Below are 21682 nucleotides of genomic sequence, written 5' to 3'. Positions count from 1 at the left end.
TAGGCACATAGTGATATGTCCTGCAGATTATTACATTACTGACCTCCCTAGTGACCTGCAGAACATCGCTCTGTCCCATCTACCCCCTGACAGGTACATAGTGATATATCCTGCAGATTATTACATTACTGACCTGCAGAACATCGCTCTGTCCCATCTACTCCCTGACAGGTACATAGTGATATACCCTGCAGATTATTACATTACTGACCTCTCTAGTGACCTGCAGAACATCGCTCTGTCCCATCTACCCCCTGACAGGTACATAGTGATATATCCTGCAGATTATTACATTACTGACCTCTCTAGTGACCTGCAGAACATCGCTCTGTCCCTCTACCCCCTGACAGGTACATAGTGATATATCCTGCAGATTATTACATTACTGACCTCTCTAGTGACCTGCAGAACATCGCTCTGTCCCTCTACCCCCTGACAGGTACATAGGTACATAGTGATATATCCTGCAGATTATTACATTACTGACCTCCCTAGTGATCTGCAGAACATCGCTCTGTCCCATCTACCCCCTGACAGGTACATAGTGATATATCCTGCAGATTATTACATTACTGACCTCTCTAGTGATCTGCAGCACATCGCTCTGACCCATCTACCCCCTGACAGGCACATAGTGATATGTCCTGCAGATTATTACATTACTGACCTCCCTAGTGACCTGCAGAACATCGCTCTGTCCCATCTACCCCCTGACAGGTACATAGTGATATATCCTGCAGATTATTACATTACTGACCTGCAGAACATCGCTCTGTCCTATCTACCCCCTGACAGGCACATAGTGATATATCCTGCAGATTATTACATTACTGACCTCCCTAGTGACCTGCAGAACATCGCTCTGTCCCATCTACCCCCTGACAGGTACATAGTGATATATCCTGCAGATTATTACATTACTGACCTCTCTAGTGACCTGCAGAACATCGCTCTGTCCCATCTACCCCTGACAGGTACATAGTGATATATCCTGCAGATTATTACATTACTGACCTCTCTAGTGATCTGCAGAACATCGCTCTGTCCCATCTACCCCCTGACAGGTACATAGTGATATATCCTGCAGATTATTACATTACTGACCTCTCTAGTGATCTGCAGAACATCGCTCTATCCCATCTACCCCCTGGCAGGTACATAGTGATATATCCTGCAGATTATTACATCACTGACCTCTCTAGTGATCTGCAGAACATCGCTCTATCCCATCTCCCCCTGACAGGTACATAGTGATATATCCTGCAGATTATTACATTACTGACCTCCCTAGTGATCTGCAGAACATCGCTCTGTCCCATCTACCCCCTGACAGGTACATAGTGATATATCCTGCAGATTATTACATTACTGACCTCTCTAGTGATATGCAGAACATCGCTCTATCCCATCTCCCCCGACATGTACATAGTGATATATCCTGCAGATTATTACATTACTGACCTCTCTAGTGATCTGCAGAACATCGCTCTGTCCCATCTACCCCCTGACGGGTACATAGTGATATATCCTGCAGATTATTACATTACTGACCTACCTAGTGACCTGCAGAACATCGCTCTGTCCCATGTACCCCCTGACAGGTACATAATGATATATCCTACAGATTATTACATTACTGACCTCTCTAGTGATCTGCAGAATATCGCTCTGCCCATCTACCCCCTGCAGGTACGTAGTCATATATCCTGCAGATTATTACATTACTGACCCCTCTAGTGATCTGCAGAACATCACTCTGTCCCACCTACCCCCTGACAGGTACATAGAGATATATCCTGCAGATTATTACATTACTGACCCCTCTAGTGATCTGCAGAACATCACTCTGTCCCACCTACCCCCTGACAGGTACATAGTGATATATCCTGCAGATTATTACATTACTGACCTCCCTAGTGACCTGCAGAACATCGCTCTGTCCCATCTACCCCCTGACAGGTACATAGTGATATATCCTGCAGATTATTACATTACTGACTAGTGATCTGCAGAACATCGCTCTGTCCCATCTACTCCCTGACAGGTACATAGAGATATATCCTGCAGATTATTACATTAATGACCTCTAGTGATCTGCAGAAAATCGCTCTGTCCCATCTAACCCCTGACAGGTACATAGTGATATATCCTGCAGATTATTACATTACTGACCCCTCTAGTGATCTGCAGAACATCGCTCTGTCCCATCTACCCCCTGACAGGTACACAGTGTTATTACATTACTGACCTCTCTAGTGACCTGCATTATTACATTACTGACCTCTCTAGTGACCTGCAGAACATCGCTCTGTCCATCTACCCCCTGACAGGTACATAGTGATATATCCTGCAGATTATTACATTACTGACCTCTCTAATGATCTGCAGAACATCGCTCTGTCCCATCTACCCCTGACAGGTACACAGTGTTATATCCTGCAGATTATTACATTACTGACCTCTCTAGTGACCTGCAGAACATCGCTCTGTCCCATCTACCCCCTGACAGGTACATAGTGATATATTCTGCAGATTATTACATTACTGACCTCCCTAGTGATCTGCAGAACATCGCTCTGTCCCATCTACCCCCTGACAGGTACACAGTGTTATATCCTGCAGATTATTACATTACTGACCTCTCTAGTGACCTGCAGAACATCGCTCTGTCCATCTACCCCCTGACAGGTACATAGTGATATATCCTGCAGATTATTACATTACTGACCTCTCTAGTGACCTGCAGAACATCGCTCTGTCCCATCTACCCCCTGACAGGTACATAGTGATATATTCTGCAGATTATTACATTACTGACCTCCCTAGTGATCTGCAGAGCATTGCTCTGTCCCATCTACCCCCTGACAGGTACATAGTGATATATCCTGCAGATTATTACATTACTGACCTCTCTAGTGATCTGCAGAACATCGCTCTGTCCCATCTACCCCCTGACAGGTACACAGTGATATATCCTGCAGATTATTACATTACTGACCTCTCTGGTGATCACCGGTCCTTTTGGACGATAAGACGGTCTGTAACTGGCTACCGTGATATGACGATCGGTAATCACAATGTCAGGATATGAATATTGGCCATAAACGGATCACATATAATTTGATACCCCCTTATTATATTCTGCAGAGTATCTTCAAAACTTGGAAACCAATAATAGTCCAAAAAATGTGATTTATATTTAGCCGAGTTCTGTCCCTGCCAATAAGAAGAATGAAGGGAACAATGACAGCTGGAAGCAGGAGGAACAGAAAGGAATAAGGGATCCAGCTAATCACCAAACCTGATTGCAATTGTTCTGATCCACAACACAATGGCGACATTTGCACATTATTTTTAGATTTTTCCTAAATTAAACCCCACTTTGTATTTATAACAATAAAGTGTAAATGGCTGCGACCATTTGTGTTTGTGTCGTATTGCAGTGTTTCCCTGTATCCTTCAGAGCAGGGTTATCCCACATGCGGCATTCCTGCTGCTGTGGAACTACACATCCCAGCATGCCCCGCCACAGCTTTGTGGTTAGGACATACTACGACTGTGGCAGGGCATGCTGGGAGGTGTAGTTCAACAGCAGCTGGAGGGCCACATGTTGAATACCCCTGCTGTAGAGGGAGTGTTACCTCGGCCAGGTGGTGCCAGCCCTCTGATTGGCTGCATATTGGCCTGGATCTAAGTAATGGACGCAGACCGCGGTCCTGTCCCAGCATGGGGTGGGTGTAAGTGCTATGACATCACAATAACCTGTAGTACAGGAGAGGTCATTTCCCAGAATGGCACATTCATTGCACAAGCCTCAGTAACTGGAGGCTGCTTGTGTGAGTAATTGGAGGCTCTGTGTGTGTGAGTAATGGGTCTCGCCGGCTGGCAGGAAACGCCACATGCCTGTGTATAGGCTGATGTAACACTCCAGCAATCGCTCTGCAGAGGAGACGTCCGAGAGCCAGACCATCACAGAGCAACCTCTAGTGTAGTAGTCCAGGAGCCGGCCTGTGACCGCACCAACTACTACTGATGGGGGACTGTGGGCCGACCGGCAGAGGTGCAGCGTTAGCGCAGTGTAGGGCATATGTGATATTTTCTACTCTCCAAGCGTTCCGCCATACAAGTGCTGTTTGTTAGCAATGCAGCGCTATTGTGTATAGGAGAGAGAAATATGGTGTAGCCAAGTAGAATCCTTAATTTTCTCATTTGTGGAGATGCCACCGCCTTCCTGTCGGATGGTAACAATGCTGAGCCGGCATACAGATTGGGCTATTTGCTGTGCCACACCGCACCACGCTTCCCACCAGAGGCTTCAATAAAGGGTGCATCTTATTGGCATCAATAATGGGAAGCGCCGTTCCTGCGACTACTGGTGCCGGGGTTTAACGTATCTTCTGTGCGGTAAGTTGCTGATATGGGCATTAAGGCCAAATACAGTGACCACGGCGTGCCCCGTTATACAAATACAGTGACCACGGCGTGCCCCGTTATACAGATACAGTGACCACGGCGTGCCCCGTTATACAGATACAGTGACCACGGCGTGCCCCGTTATACAAATACAGTGACCACGGCGTGCCCCGTTATACAGATACAGTGACCACGGCGTGCCCCGTATCGTTATGCGTCATCTGCCCCGTTATAGAATACTAATGCTAAGTACCTGGGACACTATAAGGGACTTTGTAAGCAGGTATGAGGTGCAAAATTCAGGAGAAAGTACATAGTAACGGGGGAACACATCGAGGCATGTCCAACCTTGGCCCTCCAGCTGTTGTGAAACTACACATCCCAGCATGCCTTGCCATAGTTTTACCATACCCTACTAGCAATACTGTGGCAAGGCCAGGTCACAACAGCTGGAGGGCCACGGTTGGACATGCCTGGTCTAGTCGTACCACGTGGCCATATGGTGTATTAGGACTGCAAGCTGCTATTTGTGGCTGTACTGTCACCATCACATGTATGGTGGACACCTCAGCGACCCCTGCACCAAACCCTCTCAGCCAGTCAGAGTAACATAGCACCAAGTGAGAGCTGACTGCTGAGCAAGGCTCTAGGGCACTGGTACTCAACCTCGGTCCTCAAATACCTAACACAGTGCATGTTCTGCAGGTCTCACCTCACAGAATCACAAGGGAAGTAATTAGCTCCACCTGTGGATCTTTTAAAATGTGTCAGTGAGTAATGAGTGCACCTGTGCACCTGCCAGGTGACCTGGGAAATGTGAACTGTTATACCACTTTCACACCAGAATGCTGGGTAGGACCCGGGAAATTGCCCAGGCATGCCCTGCCTCAGACCCAATTTACACTGCACTGCACTTCAATCCGGGTTATTCCCGTGTAACGCCCTTTTACACTGAAAACGGATCAGCCCGGTCTTTCCAAAAGGGACCTTTTGGGTTGTTTGAGACGAGGTCACAAGAAAGGGAAAAGGGAGGGGGTGGGGTCTACTCCCAGCATTGCAGCTGTAGTCAGGCTGAGGGTAATGCTGTGGGACACACTGGCAGGTATTCAATGCTGTTTGCGAGTGGTGACAGCGAGCAGGGCTTCCTGCTCGCTGTCACCACTCACCCTGACAGCATTCAACACAGCCCCCTCATACGCCAATTTCCTCTCGCTCCGTTTTTTGAGCGAGGGGGAATTGGTGGATGCGGCTCCAGAAGCAGCGAGACCCGCGGCTAAAAACTGCGAGTTTTCTGCAGCAGGGTCTCGCTGTTTTGGGGAATTCTCGCCGTCCTGTGACGGCGAGGATTTCCCCAGAAGGTTGAATGGAGCGAGCGGCCGGCGCGGGGGTTAAACAGCGAGGATCGCTGGTTTTCAGCAATCCTCGCTGTTTAACCCCCTCGCCGGCCGCTCGCTGCGGCATTGAATACCCCCCTCTGTGTGACAGCCAGCCTGTGTTCCTGCAGATGAGGCTGTAAACTCACTGGGGAGAACGCTTCCAGCACAGACTGTTGCTGTAGTGTAGATACAGGCTGCAAACAGCGTGGTAACGCTGCTTCTGCTGCGCCGCTCCATGTGCGGGTCTCCGGCAGATGACATCATCTGCCGGAGCCGCTGAAGCATCAATCAGCTCTTCGCGGCCTTCTCCATGCCAAATAACCCGGATAATGACCATTTACACCACCCTGAGCCCCGGATAAGCCACGTGTCCGACCCTGAACATTTGCCGGGTCAGATTCCCGGGGAACAGTACACGCGTTCTTTTTTTTCAGCCCATTTACACCACGCCCTGCCCCGGACTGGAGAGGCAATATCCCGGGTCCAACCTCTGGTGTAAAAGGGATATATGGGGTACTTGAGGACCGAAGTTGAGAACCCCTGCTCTAGTTGAGACACAGGGCACCTGTCAATAATACAGCGCAAAACACGGAACAATGGTTACATGACAAAATGACCTGAGGAAATGTTCAATTATATTCTCTCTTTCGACATCAGCCATGAAGCGGGTGTGCAAGAACGTGGCATGAGGTAAGAAATGAACACAATGGTAACTCATTATGCTGCTATCTGGAATAAATCCATGATATACGACTCCTGCCAGAAACTGCCTGCTGAAAACTCAGAAATGCAATGATGCAGCCACTGACAGAGAACCTGTGATGGGCTGACATTCTATGGAAGCTCTCAGCCAAGGACTCATCAGTACAGGCCAGAGATGATCTCCATGGCTGCAGATGTTGTTCCTCAGGAGTATCAGTCTGTGACAACAAAAGTATGTTTCTGAGTTTTAAGCAGAACATTTCAGACAGGAGTCACATTATTTATTAAAAAAAAGGCGTAAAATGCAGCCTAAATAACAAAGGTACTTGCATTATGTGTGTACACTTAATTGCTGTGGTCCGCATGATAATATCTATAGGCGTCATCACTTTATACAGTGTAAGAATGGTGGTACTCCCATGCCAGCGTCTGAAGAACATCTGAGAAGATCATAGAACCTAAGAGGAGGTGACAGACACGAAGACATTCTAACCTGCTTGTAAACCAACAAGTGGGTCACCGCATGCTGCCACATTTGTGTGACAGTCCATGACACACCCCAAGTCACCGACTTTGACCAATAAAACAAAACAGATCTGTTAGTAACCATGCAGGAAACATAAGGCTAGTCCCCATACATTCTCTGGAAATAGATGCGACAGTGTGACATCACCTTATGAAGAATAGAGGATCAGCAAGCGCACAAATCTGTCATCGTACGTGACGCATGTGTGACAGGGCCGTTCCCAGGCACTGGTAGTATGTGTACATTACATGGGTCCTACCTTACTCTTCCCCCCTGCCATCTTTTTGATGAAGCTCAGGGTCCTCTCGAACGGGGTCTCCTCTCTGTTCCTGTTCTCCTTCTCATCCGTTTCCAGCGTATCGATGTCACCACAGCTGACAGTGCTCAACCTGAGGAGGACATGGAGATATCAGGGGTTGAGGGGTAACTCGTACATGCCAGCCTCTGCCACAGGACACAAAGATCCCTCTCTCAGGGCCGGGCAGTAATGGAGGCAGGGATGGGACCCAATCTTCTAATCCTGGCCGTTCCCAGCATCGGTGGGATCCTGTCAGACCGGGGAACCATGTGAGGACCGGGCCTGAGATGCCAGTAGGATCTTTGGGGCTGGAATAAGGTTTGCGGAGGACCCTGGGCCACTGACTTGTGGGGGCCCGTTACCGATATTAGTAACTAGAAGTTATACTGATGATGTTATTAAGGACGTATAATGTATAGACACTTTCTTTCATCCAAAACCCCAAATTTAGATTCAAAACCCTAATTCCGAAGAGCGGGAAGATCTGAATCGTGACTGGGGCCCTGGTCCAGATCCAAAATGGGTAATAGGAAACTGTGGGTTGTATCCCTTATGCGATCCAACCTGAATCAGAATGTTCGGGACTTGTTCGCCGCCTGCAAGTTCTGATTGGTTCGGGACTGGCTCTGTGTTCAATTTGTCACCTGCGCGCTCTCTGCCTGGCTGCTCCCAGATGTTCCAGCTGGCGGCACCGATCAGCACCGCTGCCACCCCCTCTCTGCAGTACCCCTGATGGCGGGCCTGCATACACATGTAGAGTGAGTGACATATCTAGAACACCTAGAATGGCTTTTGTATGAGAATAGGACACTACACAGTGTAGGCAGCGCAGTACAAAGGTAGAGATAGAATCCAGTAACCGGGTGTCAGAATAGATACAATATACACATTGTAGTGGTTGGGACCTGTATATATTGTCCCTCATTAATAACTAGATTGTACAAAGTGTAGTAATTACACAGTGGGGGGCGACTAGCAGTAGGGACCCCACAGGGCATCACAGCGCCACACAGTCCGGCACAGGTGTGTAAGGAGATCAGACACTTACCCATTACTCAGGTGTCTGCCATTGGAGAATAGAGACGCATCTGCAGAGACACAAAGAGGAAGGATTAGCCACTCAGACACCTGAGACCAAAACCTTACACAGGATTATCCAGGTCACTGTCGCACCTGAGCTGAGGTCCGAGACCCCTTATGTCTACCATTAACCCACACGGGATTATCCAGGTCACTGTCGCACCTGAGCTGGGGTCCGAGAGACCCCTTATGTCTACCATTAACCCACACGGGATTATCCAGGTCACTGTCGCACCTGAGCTGGGGTCCGAGAGACCCCTTATGTCTACCATTAACCCACACGGGATTATCCAGGTCACTGTCGCACCTGAGCTGGGGTCAGAGAGACCCCTTATGTCTACCATTAACCCACACGGGATTATCCAGGTCACTGTCGCACCTGAGCTGGGGTCCGAGAGAGCCCTTATGTCTACCATTAACCCACATGGGATTATCCCGGTCACTGTCGCACTTGAGCTGGGGTCCGAGAGACCCCTTATGTCTACCATTAACCCACATGGGATTACCCAGGTCACTGTCGCACCTGAGCTGGGGTCCGAGAGACCCCTTATGTCTACCATTAACCCACACGGGATTATCCAGGTCACTGTCGCACCTGAGCTGGGGTCCGAGAGAGCCCTTATGTCTACCATTAACCCACATGGGATTATCCCGGTCACTGTCGCACTTGAGCTGGGGTCCGAGAGACCCCTTATGTCTACCATTAACCCACATGGGATTACCCAGGTCACTGTCGCACCTGAGCTGGGGTCCGAGAGACCCCTTATGTCTACCATTAACCCACACGGGATTATCCAGGTCACTGTCGCACCTGAGCTGGGGTCCGAGAGACCCCTTATGTCTACCATTAACCCACACGGGATTATCCAGGTCACTGTCGCACCTGAGCTAGGGTCCGAGAGACCCCTTATGTCTACCATTAACCCACACGGGATTATCCAGGTCACTGTCGCACCTGAGCTGGGGTCCGAGAGACCCCTTATGTCTACCATTAACCCACATGGGATTATCCAGGTCACTGTCGCACCTGAGCTGGGGTCCGAGAGACCCCTTATGTCTACCATTAACCCACATGGGATTATCCAGGTCACTGTCGCACCTGAGCCGGGGTCCGAGAGACCCCTTATGTCTACCATTAACCCACACGGGATTATCCAGGTCACTGTCACACCTGAGCTGGGGTCCGAGAGACCCCTTATGTCTACCATTAACCCACACGGGATTACCCAGGTCACTGTCGCACCAGAGCTGGGGTCCGAGACCCTTTATGACTACCATTAACCCACATGGGATTATCCAGGTCACTGTCGCACCTGAGCTGGGGTCCGAGAGACCCCTTATGTCTACCATTAACCCACACGGGATTATCCAGGTCACTGTCGCACCTGAGCTGGGGTCCGAGAGACCCCTTATGTCTACCATTAACCCACACGGGATTATCCAGGTCACTGTCGCACCAGAGCTGGGGTCCGAGACCCCTTATGTCTACCATTAACCCACACGGGATTATCCAGGTCACTGTCGCACCAGAGCTGGGGTCCGAGACCCCTTATGTCTACCATTCACCCACACGGGATTATCCAGGTCACTGTTGCACCAGAGCTGGGGTCCGAGAGACCCCTTATGTCTAACATTCACCCACACGGGATTATCCAGGTCACTGTCGCACGTGAGCTGGGGTCCGAGAGACCCCTTATGTCTACCATTAACCCACATGGGATTATCCAGGTCACTGTCGCACCTGAGCTGGGGTCCGAGAGACCCCTTATGTCTACCATTAACCCACACGGGATTATCCAGGTCACTGTCGCACCTGAGCTGGGGTCCGAGAGACCCCTTATGTCTACCATTAACCCACACGGGATTATCCAGGTCACTGTCGCACCTGAGCTGGGGTCCGAGAGACCCCTTATGTCTACCATTAACCCACACGGGATTATCCAGGTCACTGTCGCACCTGAGCAGGGGTCCGAGAGACCCCTTATGTCTACCATTAACCCATATGGGATTATCCAGGTCACTGTCGCACTTGAGCTGGGGTCCGAGAGACCCCTTATGTCTACCATTAACCCACACGGGATTATCCAGGTCACTGTCGCACCTGAGCTGGGGTCCGAGAGACCCCTTATGTCTACCATTAACCCACACGGGATTATCCAGGTCACTGTCGCACCTGAGCTGGGGTCCGAGAGACCCCTTATGTCTACCATTAACCCACATAGGATTATCCCGGTCACTGTCGCACCTGAGCTGGGGTCCGAGAGACCCCTTATGTCTACCATTAACCCACACGGGATTATCCAGGTCACTGTCGCACCTGAGCAGGGGTTCGAGAGACCCCTTATGTCTACCATTAACCCACACGGGATTATCCAGGTTACGGTTGCACCTGGGCTGGGGTCCGAGAGACCCCTTATGTCTACCATTAACCCACATGGGATTATCCAGGTCACTGTCGCACCTGAGCTGGGGTCCGAGAAGGGTCAAGTCTCACCGAGTGTGCACAGCATTACCTTACATTACACAGATTCTGCAAAGTTGTCACATCGCACAATGGGCCTATTTCAGACCTGATCACAGGGCAAAGTTGTCCTCAAAATTAGCAAAGATGTCCTCAAAATTAGCAAAACCATGCAGCACTGCAGGGGAGGCAGATGTAACAGATGCAGAGAGAGTTACATGCAGTGTAAGAATAAAGCAGCCTAGTCCAATTATCAACCTAATATAATACGGCAGGACTACAAAAAGGCTCTCCCCCTTTTTTGATTAAGTTTGCCTCAATGTCCTTAATAATAATAATAATAATAATAATAATAATAATAATAATTGTTTGTGTACTCTGGATTTGTGGTACTTGTTTCCCACACTGTATGCTTACTGTACCTGTCATTTTGACTAGCTGTATTGTAATCCAATTGTAAAGCGCAACGGAATATGTTGCGCTATATAAGTAACTGTAAATAAATAAATTCAATGCTCATTTTTGTTTCTTATGCCTTTAATACAAACTTAATAAAAAAAAAATATATAGCAGCCAGTATTTACCCTGCACAGGTGATATCTGCCCCACCTGCAGTGCAGCAAGCATGGTTTTGACCAATTTTTATTTATCACTGAACATTACACTCTTACAGTCGGTAGTGAGTCCACCTAGATGTAATTAAAAGTTAGTGTATTCCTTAGTGAGATTTCGCATTTTTTCAAGCATGAGCTTCATCATGAAGATAAAACAAAAAATGAAGGAAAACATTGTGAACATAAAATGATTTACACCAGTAGCAAACAGTGAGGCAGAAGAGGAGAGTGCCTCTCTGTAGGGCTTATATGCTAATCCTAGGACAGCTATCGGTACCAGGACTACCTGCTGGTGACGGACACAAGGGTTTGACTATTTGGTGTCAGATAGCAGAACGACCTGGATACATTAATACTGTGGTCACCACTTGGTGCGGCCAGACAATAAAACTCACAGGTGATCCTATATAATAAAAAGCTAATGCTGCTCCTGGCCTTTATGGCAGGAATTCAAGTGTTTTGGCCCGCAGCAGCCACTAGATGGTGCCAGAAGGTGCACCTGAAGTGTTACTTTGATCGTGCGCACCCAGTCGCCGGAATTACTGTTACGTTGACGGGCTAATCACTAGTGCGATACATAATAATAGTAGGAGGAATAAATAGAGTAACCCAGGAGCTGGCTGACATTGTGGGACTGGGACTCCCCCTGGTGGAGACTGGGTGGTACAGGTCTATTCCTGACATCACCTGTTCTCTGGACTTACTACCTACCGGGGAAGTCTGATCAGCCGTAAGTGTGCGCCAGGCCTGTCAGTGATCTTGTCCATCATCCACACCAGGAACAGACATACATGTATCAGCACATAGGCGTAACATGTAACACGGGTGTGGGCCCCGCCACAGAGCACTGTGGGTAACCCCAGGTGTGGGCAGTGAAAGCCCAGGGCGAGGTTAATTATCCGCCATTTATATGGTTGCTACGGGAAACAAGTATCGGGAAGAGAAACAAATATACCCACTTTTCCATGGCAACCGAACTAATTATATACGGATGCGAGTGAGTATTTTGGGCAGCAGTAATGCGGAGCCTAAGCAAGAACTGAAACCCCTCCATCTGCTGGCATGTATCCCAGGAGTCTGCATCGAGCCTCAGTATCACATGGTGCCAAGACTAATGGGCATGGAGAAATAGAGGTGTACCACCCTCCCTGCCACCATCATCCATATACCCCTCCATCTATGGGTTGTGATCAGCTGTGTGTGTCTGATGGACCCGGCCAGTGTGATCAGCTGTGTGTGTGTCTGATGGACCCGGCCAGTGTGATCAGCTGTGTGTGTGTGTGTACGATGGATCCGGCCAGTGTGATCAGCTGTGTGTGTGTGTGTGTGTGTGTGTGTGTCTGATGGACCCGGCCAGTGTGATCAGCTGTGTGTGTGTATGATGGACCCGGCCAGTGTGATCAGCTGTGTGTGTGTATGATGGACCCGGCCAGTGTGATCAGCTGTGTGTGTGTGTGTATGATGGACCCGGCCAGTGTGATCAGCTGTGTGTGTGTATGATGGACCCGGCCAGTGTGATCAGCTGTGTGTGTGTGTATGATGGACCCGGCCAGTGTGATCAGCTGTGTGTGTGTGTATGATGGACCCGGCCAGTGTGATCAGCTGTGTGTGTGTATGATGGACCCGGCCAGTGTGATCAGCTGTGTGTGTGTGTATGATGGACCCGGCCAGTGTGATCAGCTGTGTGTGTGTGTATGATGGACCCGGCCAGTGTGATCAGCTGTGTGTGTGTGTGTATGATGGACCCGGCCAGTGTGATCAGCTGTGTGTGTGTGTCTGATGGACCTGGCCAGTGGGATCAGCTGTGTGTGTCTGATGGACCCGGCCAGTGTGATCAGCTGTGTGTGTCTGATGGACCCGGCCAGTGTGATCAGCTGTGTGTGTCTGATGGACCCGGCCAGTGTGATCAGCTGTGTGTGTCTGATGGACCCGGCCGGTGTGATCAGCTGTGTGTGCCTGATGGACCCGACCAGTGTGATCAGCTGTGTGTGTGTCTGATGGACCCGGACGATGTGATCAGCTGTGTGTGTCTGATGGAACCGGCCAGTGTGATCAGCTGAGTGTGTGATGGACCCGGCCAGTGTGATCAGCTGTGTGTGTCTGATGGACCCGGCCAGTGTGATCAGCTGTGTGTGTCTGATGGACCCGGCCAGTGTGATCAGCTGTGTGTGTCTGATGGACCCGGCCAGTGTGATCAGATGTGTGTGTGTGTGTCTGATGGACCCGGCCAGTGTGATCAGCTGTGTGTCTGATGGACCCGGCCAGTGTGATCAGCTGTGTGTGTATGATGGACCCGGCCAGTGTGATCAGCTGTGTGTGTGTACGATGGACCCGGGCAGTGTGATCAGCTGTGTGTGTGTCTGATGGACCCGGCCAGTGTGATCAGCTGTGTGTGTCTGATGGACCCGGCCAGTGTGATCAGCTGTGTGTGTCTGATGGACCCGGCCAGTGTGATCAGCTGTGTGTGTCTGATGGACCCGGCCAGTGTGATCAGCTGTGTGTGTATGATGGACCCGGCCAGTGTGATCAGCTGAGTGTGTGATGGACCCGGCCAGTGTGATCAGCTGAGTGTGTGATGGACCCGGCCAGTGTGATCAGCTGAGTGTGTGATGGACCCGGCCGGTATGATCAGCTGTGTGTGTGTCTGATGGACCCGCCCAGTGTGATCAGCTGTGTGTGATTGATGGACCCGGCCAGTGTGATCAGCTGTGTGTGTCTGATGGACCCGGCCAGTGTGATCAGTTGTGTGTATCTGATGGACCCGGCCAGTGTGATCAGCTGAGTGTGTGATGGACCCGGCCAGTGTGATCAGCTGTGTGTGTGTCTGATGGACCCGCCCAGTGTGATCAGCTGTGGGTGATTGATGGACCCGGCCAGTGTGATCAGCTGTGTGTGTCTGAAGGACCCGCCCAGTGTGATCAGCTGTGTGTGATTGATGGACCCGGCCAGTATGATCAGCTGTGTGTGTCTGATGGACCCGGCCAGTGTGATCAGCTGTGTGTGATTGATGGACCCGGCCAGTGTGATCAGCTGTGTGTGTATGATGGACCCGGCCAGTGTGATCAGCTGTGTGTGTCTCTGGTGGTCACTGCTCGGATGAGGGCTGCTGGTCTCCGGGGTTCTGCGCTGCTCCTGTGACCCCCGATGCATTGAAGTGATGCTCCAAAGCGTACGCTCACATTACAGAACTGGGGGTTGCAGAATAGAGAAGCCAGAGCTCGTCACAGACGCTAATCCACAGGTGGCAAGTATGAATTAGCACTGAGGGCGGTTGCATTGGTGGTGTCCCGGCGGCATACGTGCAGTACAGCATTGGGGTATTTCTACGGAGAGCCATCGTATCCCTGCATGCCATGATGGATACAGCCATACAATGTAGTCAGACACCACACTGCGAGTTGGGCAGATGCTATCACACCACATTCACATCCTCAGATACAGAGCACTGATCTTAAGGTGCCCATACACTGCTGCAACGTCTCGCAGCAATGTACGGACACCCGATACCCGGCAAGCCGCCAGGACCTTCCCGGCAGCAGGGACGCATACGATCCGCTGTGATGGATCCCATGCATCCCTGCTTCCCGCCTGCCTCACCGCCTGGAGGGAGGTCGGACGGCCATCGGACCCGACTGCATGTCAGGGAGAGGCGGTTTGGTCCAATTTAACGGGCCGAAATCGCCTCAGTGTATGGGCACCTTTAGTCTGAGAATCCTCTTTCCCTAAATCCTTGCTAAATACAATAGACCAGAGCCCTGCTTCACAGATCATCCTCTGGTACGGAGAAGAAAGAGGAAGGAAGCGAGTTCTTCTTCCTCCTAGACAGTGGCCGGCGTGGGATCTGCAGTACGCTGCTGAGTGATCAGTGTCTATATCAGTGATTTTCAACCTTTTTACCTTGCGGCACACTAAATAAGATTTAAAAATTGCCAAGGCACACCATGAGATCCCCACAGGGCAAAACACATTGGCCCCCACCAGTAAAAAAAACAACCAACCTAATGGCCCCCATATAAAAACAATCACGCTGGTCCCCACAGGTAACAAAAAATAGAATACCTTGGCCCTTTACATGAAAAGACGAGACTGGTAAATAACAGTTGAACTGGTGGTGCCTATAAACTGGTGTTGGCATCTCTAGATCTGGGGGCACACTTGAGAACAGCTCAAGGCACACTAGTGTGCCACGGCACAGTGGTTGAAAAACACTGGTCTATATGATACATCCTCTACACCTGCAGCAGTTATTATACATCAGGGCACCAGACCCGTCCTCCGCACTCACCGTCAGGGTAGCAGTGGTCAATGCCGGTCATGGACACAGATTTGGAGAGGGGGTTATACAGGTAGTTCTGGGAGGAGAGGTATGCCTGGAGTCTCTTGGCATGTTCCTAAAATCCAAATCAAAAGGAACAATTAGCGGACAGATTAACCCCCCCCCCTCCCCCCGCATAGGCTGGTATCCTGGTAATTAAGGGCGGTCACCTCTTGCGTCACCTCCAGGTCCTCCCCTCGATGTGACAGCAACGTCTCCAGTTCATCGGTGCTGCGGATAATGGGGGTCCGACGCGGGTCTCTCCTGTACCCCATACTCTCCTCTATCTCCTCAGGGTCCAGGCCTTTCAGGCTGAGGCTGCAACAGACACACAGCGATCTATATAGCGCACACATACTCCAGGGCATCACAGAGGATATTTGTGCAGCGCAGTGGGGCTTACACTCTAAATTTCCCACCATCATTTATGTTGGGAGACAGTTAAAGGACCAGTATGTATTTGGAGTGTGGGGGGAAACCGGAGCGTCCCACAGGTAACCCACGCAGACGTTGACTTATTGGGAATTGAACTCAAGATTTCAGTGCTGCCCCTTAATCCCTCAGTGCTAGGTGATTGGTCCGGTAGTGATGCCTTTTAGTGGATCAGACAGGTTAGGCATCCTGTACTTATGGAGCTATCATGATGATCTAGTATCACAGTGCACAATGTAAAGGTACGTAAGGTATCGGGCAGCCGCAGGGAAGAGGCAGGGCAATACAATGCAGCCGGAGGTGTCTGTAGGAGATAGGTGCCTCCTGCCGGCGCCCGTGACGTCCGAGTGCCGCCTCTGAGCACTGGATCACTTGGTATGTTAGCAGGTATGTAAGGTATCGGGCAGTGCAGGGAAGAGGCGGAGCAATACAATGCAGCCGGAGGTGTCTGTAGGAGATAGGTGCCTCCTGCCCGCGCCTGTGAGGTTCGAGTGCCGCCTCTGAGCACTGGATCACTTGGTATGTTAGCAGGTATGTAAGGTATCGGGCAGTGCAGGGAAGAGGCGGAGCAATACAATGCAGCAGGAGGTGTCTGTAGGAGATAGGTGCCTCCTGCCCGCGCCTGTGAGGTTCGAGTGCCGCCTCTGAGCACTGGATCACTTGGTATGTTAGCAGGTATGTAAGGTATCGGGCAGTGCAGGGAAGAGGCGGAGCAATACAATGCAGCAGGAGGTGTCTGTAGGAGATAGGTGCCTCCTGCTCGCGCCTGTGAGGTCCGAGTGCCGCCTCTGAGCACTGAATCACTTGGTATGTTAGCAGGTATGTAAGGTATCGGGCAGTGCAGGGAAGAGGCGGAGCAATACAATGCAGCAGGAGGTGTCTGTAGGAGATAGGTGCCTCCTGCCGGCGCCTGTGAGGTCCGAGTGCCGCCTCTGAGCACTGGATCACTTGGTATGTTAGTAGGTATGTAAGGTATCGGGCAGTGCAGGGAAGAGGCGGAGCAATACAATGCAGCCGGAGGTGTCTGTAGGAGATAGGTGCCTCCTGCCCGCGCCTGTGAGGTTCGAGTGCCGCCTCTGAGCACTGGATCACTTGGTATGTTAGTAGGTATGTAAGGTATCGGGCAGTGCAGGGAAGAGGCGGAGCAATACAATGCAGCCGGAGGTGTCTGTAGGAGATAGGTGCCTCCTGCCGGCGCCTGTGAGGTCCGAGTGCCGCCTCTGAGCACTGGATCACTTGGTAAGTTAGCAGATATGTAAGGTATCGGGCAGTGCAGGGAAGAGGCGGAGCAATACAATGCAGCAGGAGGTGTCTGTAGGAGATAGGTGCCTCCTGCCGGCGCCTGTGAGGTCCGAGTGCCGCCTCTGAGCACTGGATCACTTGGTATGTTAGTAGGTATGTAAGGTATCGGGCAGTGCAGGGAAGAGGCGGAGCAATACAATGCAGCAGGAGGTGTCTGTAGGAGATAGGTGCCTCCTGCCGGCGCCTGTGAGGTCCGAGTGCCGCCTCTGAGCACTGGATCACTTGGTATGTTAGCAGGTATGTAAGGTATCGGGCAGTGCAGGGAAGAGGCGGAGCAATACAATGCAGCAGGAGGTGTCTGTAGGAGATAGGTGCCTCCTGCCCGCGCCTGTGAGGTCCGAGTGCCGCCTCTGAGCACTGGATCACTTGGTATGTTAGCAGGTATGTAAGGTATCGGGCAGTGCAGGGAAGAGGCGGAACAGTGTCTGTAGGAGATAGGTGCCTCCTGCCGGCGCCTGTGAGGTCCGAGTGCCGCCTCTGAGCACTGGATCACTTGGTATGTTAGCAGGTATGTAAGGTATCGGGCAGTGCAGGGAAGAGGCGGAACAGCGTCTGTAGGAGATAGGTGTCTCCTGCCGGCGCCTGTGAGGTCCGAGTGCCCCCCCTGAGCACTGGATCACTTGGTAGGTTAGCAGGTATGTAAGGTATCGGGCAGTGCAGGGAAGAGGCAGAGCAATACAATGCAGCCAGAGGTGTCTGTAGGAGATAGGTGCCTCCTGCCCGCGCCTGTGAGGTCCGAGTGCCGCCTCTGAGCACTGGATCACTTGGTATGTTAGCAGGTATGTAAGGTATCGGGCAGTGCAGGGAAGAGGCGGAACAGCGTCTGTAGGAGATAGGTGTCTCCTGCCGGCGCCTGTGAGGTCCGAGTGCCCCCCCTGAGCACTGGATCACTTGGTAGGTTAGCAGGTATGTAAGGTATCGGGCAGTGCAGGGAAGAGGCAGAGCAATACAATGCAGCCAGAGGTGTCTGTAGGAGATAGGTGCCTCCTGCCCGCGCCTTTGAGGTCCGAGTGCCGCCTCTGAGCACTGGATCACTTGGTATGTTAGCAGGTATGTAAGGTATCGGGCAGTGCAGGGAAGAGGCGGAACAGTGTCTGTAGGAGATAGGTGCCTCCTGCCGGCGCCTGTGAGGTCCGAGTGCCGCCTCTGAGCACTGGATCACTTGGTATGTTAGTAGGTATGTAAGGTATCGGGCAGTGCAGGGAAGAGGCGGAGCAATACAATGCAGCCGGAGGTGTCTGTAGGAGATAGGTGCCTCCTGCCCGCGCCTGTGAGGTTCGAGTGCCGCCTCTGAGCACTGGATCACTTGGTATATTAGCAGGTATGTAAGGTATCGGGTAGTGCAGGGAAGAGGCGGAGCAATACAATGCAGCAGGAGGTGTCTGTAGGAGATAGGTGCCTCCTGCCGGCGCCTGTGAGGTCCGAGTGCCGCCTCTGAGCACTGGATCACTTGGTATGTTAGTAGGTATGTAAGGTATCGGGCAGTGCAGGGAAGAGGCGGAGCAATACAATGCAGCAGGAGGTGTCTGTAGGAGATAGGTGCCTCCTGCCGGCGCCTGTGAGGTCCGAGTGCCGCCTCCGAGCACTGGATCACTTGGTATGTTAGCAGGTATGTAAGGTATCGGGCAGTGCAGGGAAGAGGCGGAGCAATACAATGCAGCAGGAGGTGTCTGTAGGAGATAGGTGCCTCCTGCCCGCGCCTGTGAGGTCCGAGTGCCGCCTCTGAGCACTGGATCACTTGGTATGTTAGCAGGTATGTAAGGTATCGGGCAGTGCAGGGAAGAGGCGGAACAGTGTCTGTAGGAGATAGGTGCCTCCTGCCGGCGCCTGTGAGGTCCGAGTGCCGCCTCTGAGCACTGGATCACTTGGTATGTTAGCAGGTATGTAAGGTATCGGGCAGTGCAGGGAAGAGGCGGAGCAATACAATGCAGCAGGAGGTGTCTGTAGGAGATAGGTGCCTCCTGCCGTCGCCTGTGAGGTCCGAGTGCCCCCCCTGAGCACTGGATCACTTGGTATGTTAGCAGGTATGTAAGGTATCGGGCAGTGCAGGGAAGAGGCGGAACAATACAATGCAGCAGGAGGTGTCTGTAGGAGATAGGTGCCTCCTGCAGGCGCCTGTGAGGTCCGAGTGCCGCCTCTGAGCACTGGATCACTTGGTATGTTAGCAGGTATGTAAGGTATCGGGCAGTGCAGGGAAGAGGCAGAGCAATACAATGCAGCCAGAGGTGTCTGTAGGAGATAGGTGCCTCCTGCCGGCGCCTGTGAGATCCGAGTGCCGCCTCTGAGCACTGGATCACTTGGTATGTTAGCAGGTATATAAGGTATCGGGTAGTGCAGGGAAGAGGCAGAGCAATACAATGCAGCCAGAGGTGTCTGTAGGAGATAGGTGCCTCCTGCCGGCGCCTGTGAGGTGCCTCCTGCCGGCGCCTGTGAGATCCGAGTGCCGCCTCTGAGCACTGGATCACTTGGTATGTTAGCAGGTATATAAGGTATCGGGTAGTGCAGGGAAGAGGCAGAGCAATACAATGCAGCCAGAGGTGTCTGTAGGAGATAGGTGCCTCCTGCCGGCGCCTGTGAGGTCCGAGTGCCGCCTCTGAGCACTGGATCACTTGGTATGTTAGTAGGTATGTAAGGTATCGGGCAGTGCAGGGAAGAGGCAGAGCAATACAATGCAGCAGGAGGTGTCTGTAGGAGATAGGTGCCTCCTGCCGGCACCTGTGAGATCCGAAGTGCCGCCTCTGAGCACTGGATCACTTGGTATGTTAGCAGGTATGTAAGGTATCGGGCAGTGCAGGGAAGAGGCAGAGCAATACAATGCAGCCAGAGGTGTCTGTAGGAGATAGGTGCCTCCTGCCCGCGCCTGTGACGTCCGAGTGCCGCCTCTGAGCACTGGATCACTTGGTATGTTCGCAGATAACAACAAGTCTCCATAAGCTGAAGCTTACTCTAACAAGCCGCAGGATCCAGGCACCCGGATCCTAGAATTCTGCATCTGGCGACGCCATCCTTGGGACAACACACCTATAAATCAGTAGCGTCACGTCCCTGTTTTAATGGTGCCAGTTACCACCCCATTTCAGTCACACTGTGGCATAGGGGTGCACCTGCGCACAACAGGCCTTGCACAGACCCCCATACACATCGGATCTGTACACAGACCCCCAGGCCCAGAGCCAAGAACATAACAGAAAGCTCTTCTGCATCACACAGTCAGCTGCTTTCCTTCCTGAGAAGCTCACAAACCACCAGTTCCCCCTACCCCCAGCATCGGCCTGTGTCCTGCACCCCAGTATCACATACCCCTCCATGGACCACGCTGGGATGTCTGTATCGGACATGAAGGTGCCCCCGTCCATTGTGCTTCCTGCAGTAGAGGCAGTTGTGTGACGGAAGCCACCGCCGGTGTGTGTGTGCTGTGTACGTCCTCCAGTGTCTATGTCTACTGTAGCCGGTCTCTAGAAACGTTACCACATCTGTCTGTACAGGACGCTGACGCCGGACCACAGCTTCATACAGTCAGGCCTTGGTGACTTCTAATAACTATATCACTCACAGTAGGGAGTGTATTACCCCATGTACACCGGCCCCTCCGGAGTGTCGTTGCCGGTATATAACCACAACCCAATGCCCTAATAGGGCCTGATTCAGTGGATAGCTCATTAGAATTTACAGATCGTGCAATTATCAAATGACCGCGCATACGTACTTATCGTAGTGTACTTGCACAAGGGTGAACAGCGTCAGAAACTGCGTATGGATGGTAAATGGATCGGCCATTATTGGTCCAGGATAATAATAACAATAATTCCGGGACGTTCTGTCCCAGCTCCTGTGGCTCACCCTGCTGTGTACAGTGTTTTCCCTGCTGCAGAGATTTATCAGCTTGCGTGCGGACGCTGCAGTGTGTGTCATTGTGTCACATGTTTGCAGAGCTTGGTGTGTTGCGATCAGCACGTAATACGCACACGGACAGCCCGGGAGCTGTGTACATTGGGAATAACCGATAGGATTGTGAGCAGAAAGGGGTGTGAGCCACTGAGCAAGAAACACAATCGTGTGCAAGCCCCAGGGTGGGGGACCCAGACATCATGCCAACAGTCAGGAGGTCCAACGCTACTGGTAGATATGCAATAGGTCGACACAGCATAAGGTTGACGTGACCT

At 51.5% G+C, this 21682-nt stretch overlaps 1 protein-coding gene across 3 annotated transcripts in view; it reads right to left on the bottom strand.

Moving 5' to 3' along the window:
• ARHGEF2 (Rho/Rac guanine nucleotide exchange factor 2) overlaps window positions 1–21682 on the bottom strand; it is a 151455-nt gene that overhangs the window by 82971 nt on the left and 46802 nt on the right. For all 3 annotated transcript variants that reach the window (XR_014466243.1, XM_083166675.1, XM_083166676.1), the window contains exons 4-7: window positions 15956–16103; window positions 15756–15861; window positions 8364–8403; window positions 7277–7406 (exon numbers count right to left, since the gene is read on the bottom strand). Coding sequence is in view for 2 of the 3 variants with exons in the window: in XM_083166675.1 (XP_083022801.1) it covers window positions 7277–7406; window positions 8364–8403; window positions 15756–15861; window positions 15956–16103 (424 nt within the window). In the remaining variant the exon portion in view is untranslated. The remainder of the gene's footprint in view (window positions 1–7276; window positions 7407–8363; window positions 8404–15755; window positions 15862–15955; window positions 16104–21682) is intronic.

The sequence above is a fragment of the Crinia signifera genome, chromosome 12, assembly GCF_055691185.1.
Source record: "Crinia signifera chromosome 12, ASM5569118v1, whole genome shotgun sequence".
NCBI lineage: Eukaryota > Metazoa > Chordata > Amphibia > Anura > Myobatrachidae > Crinia > Crinia signifera.
The sequence above is the reverse complement of the archived record's forward strand: the minus strand, read 5'-3'. Positions and strand labels throughout refer to the sequence as shown.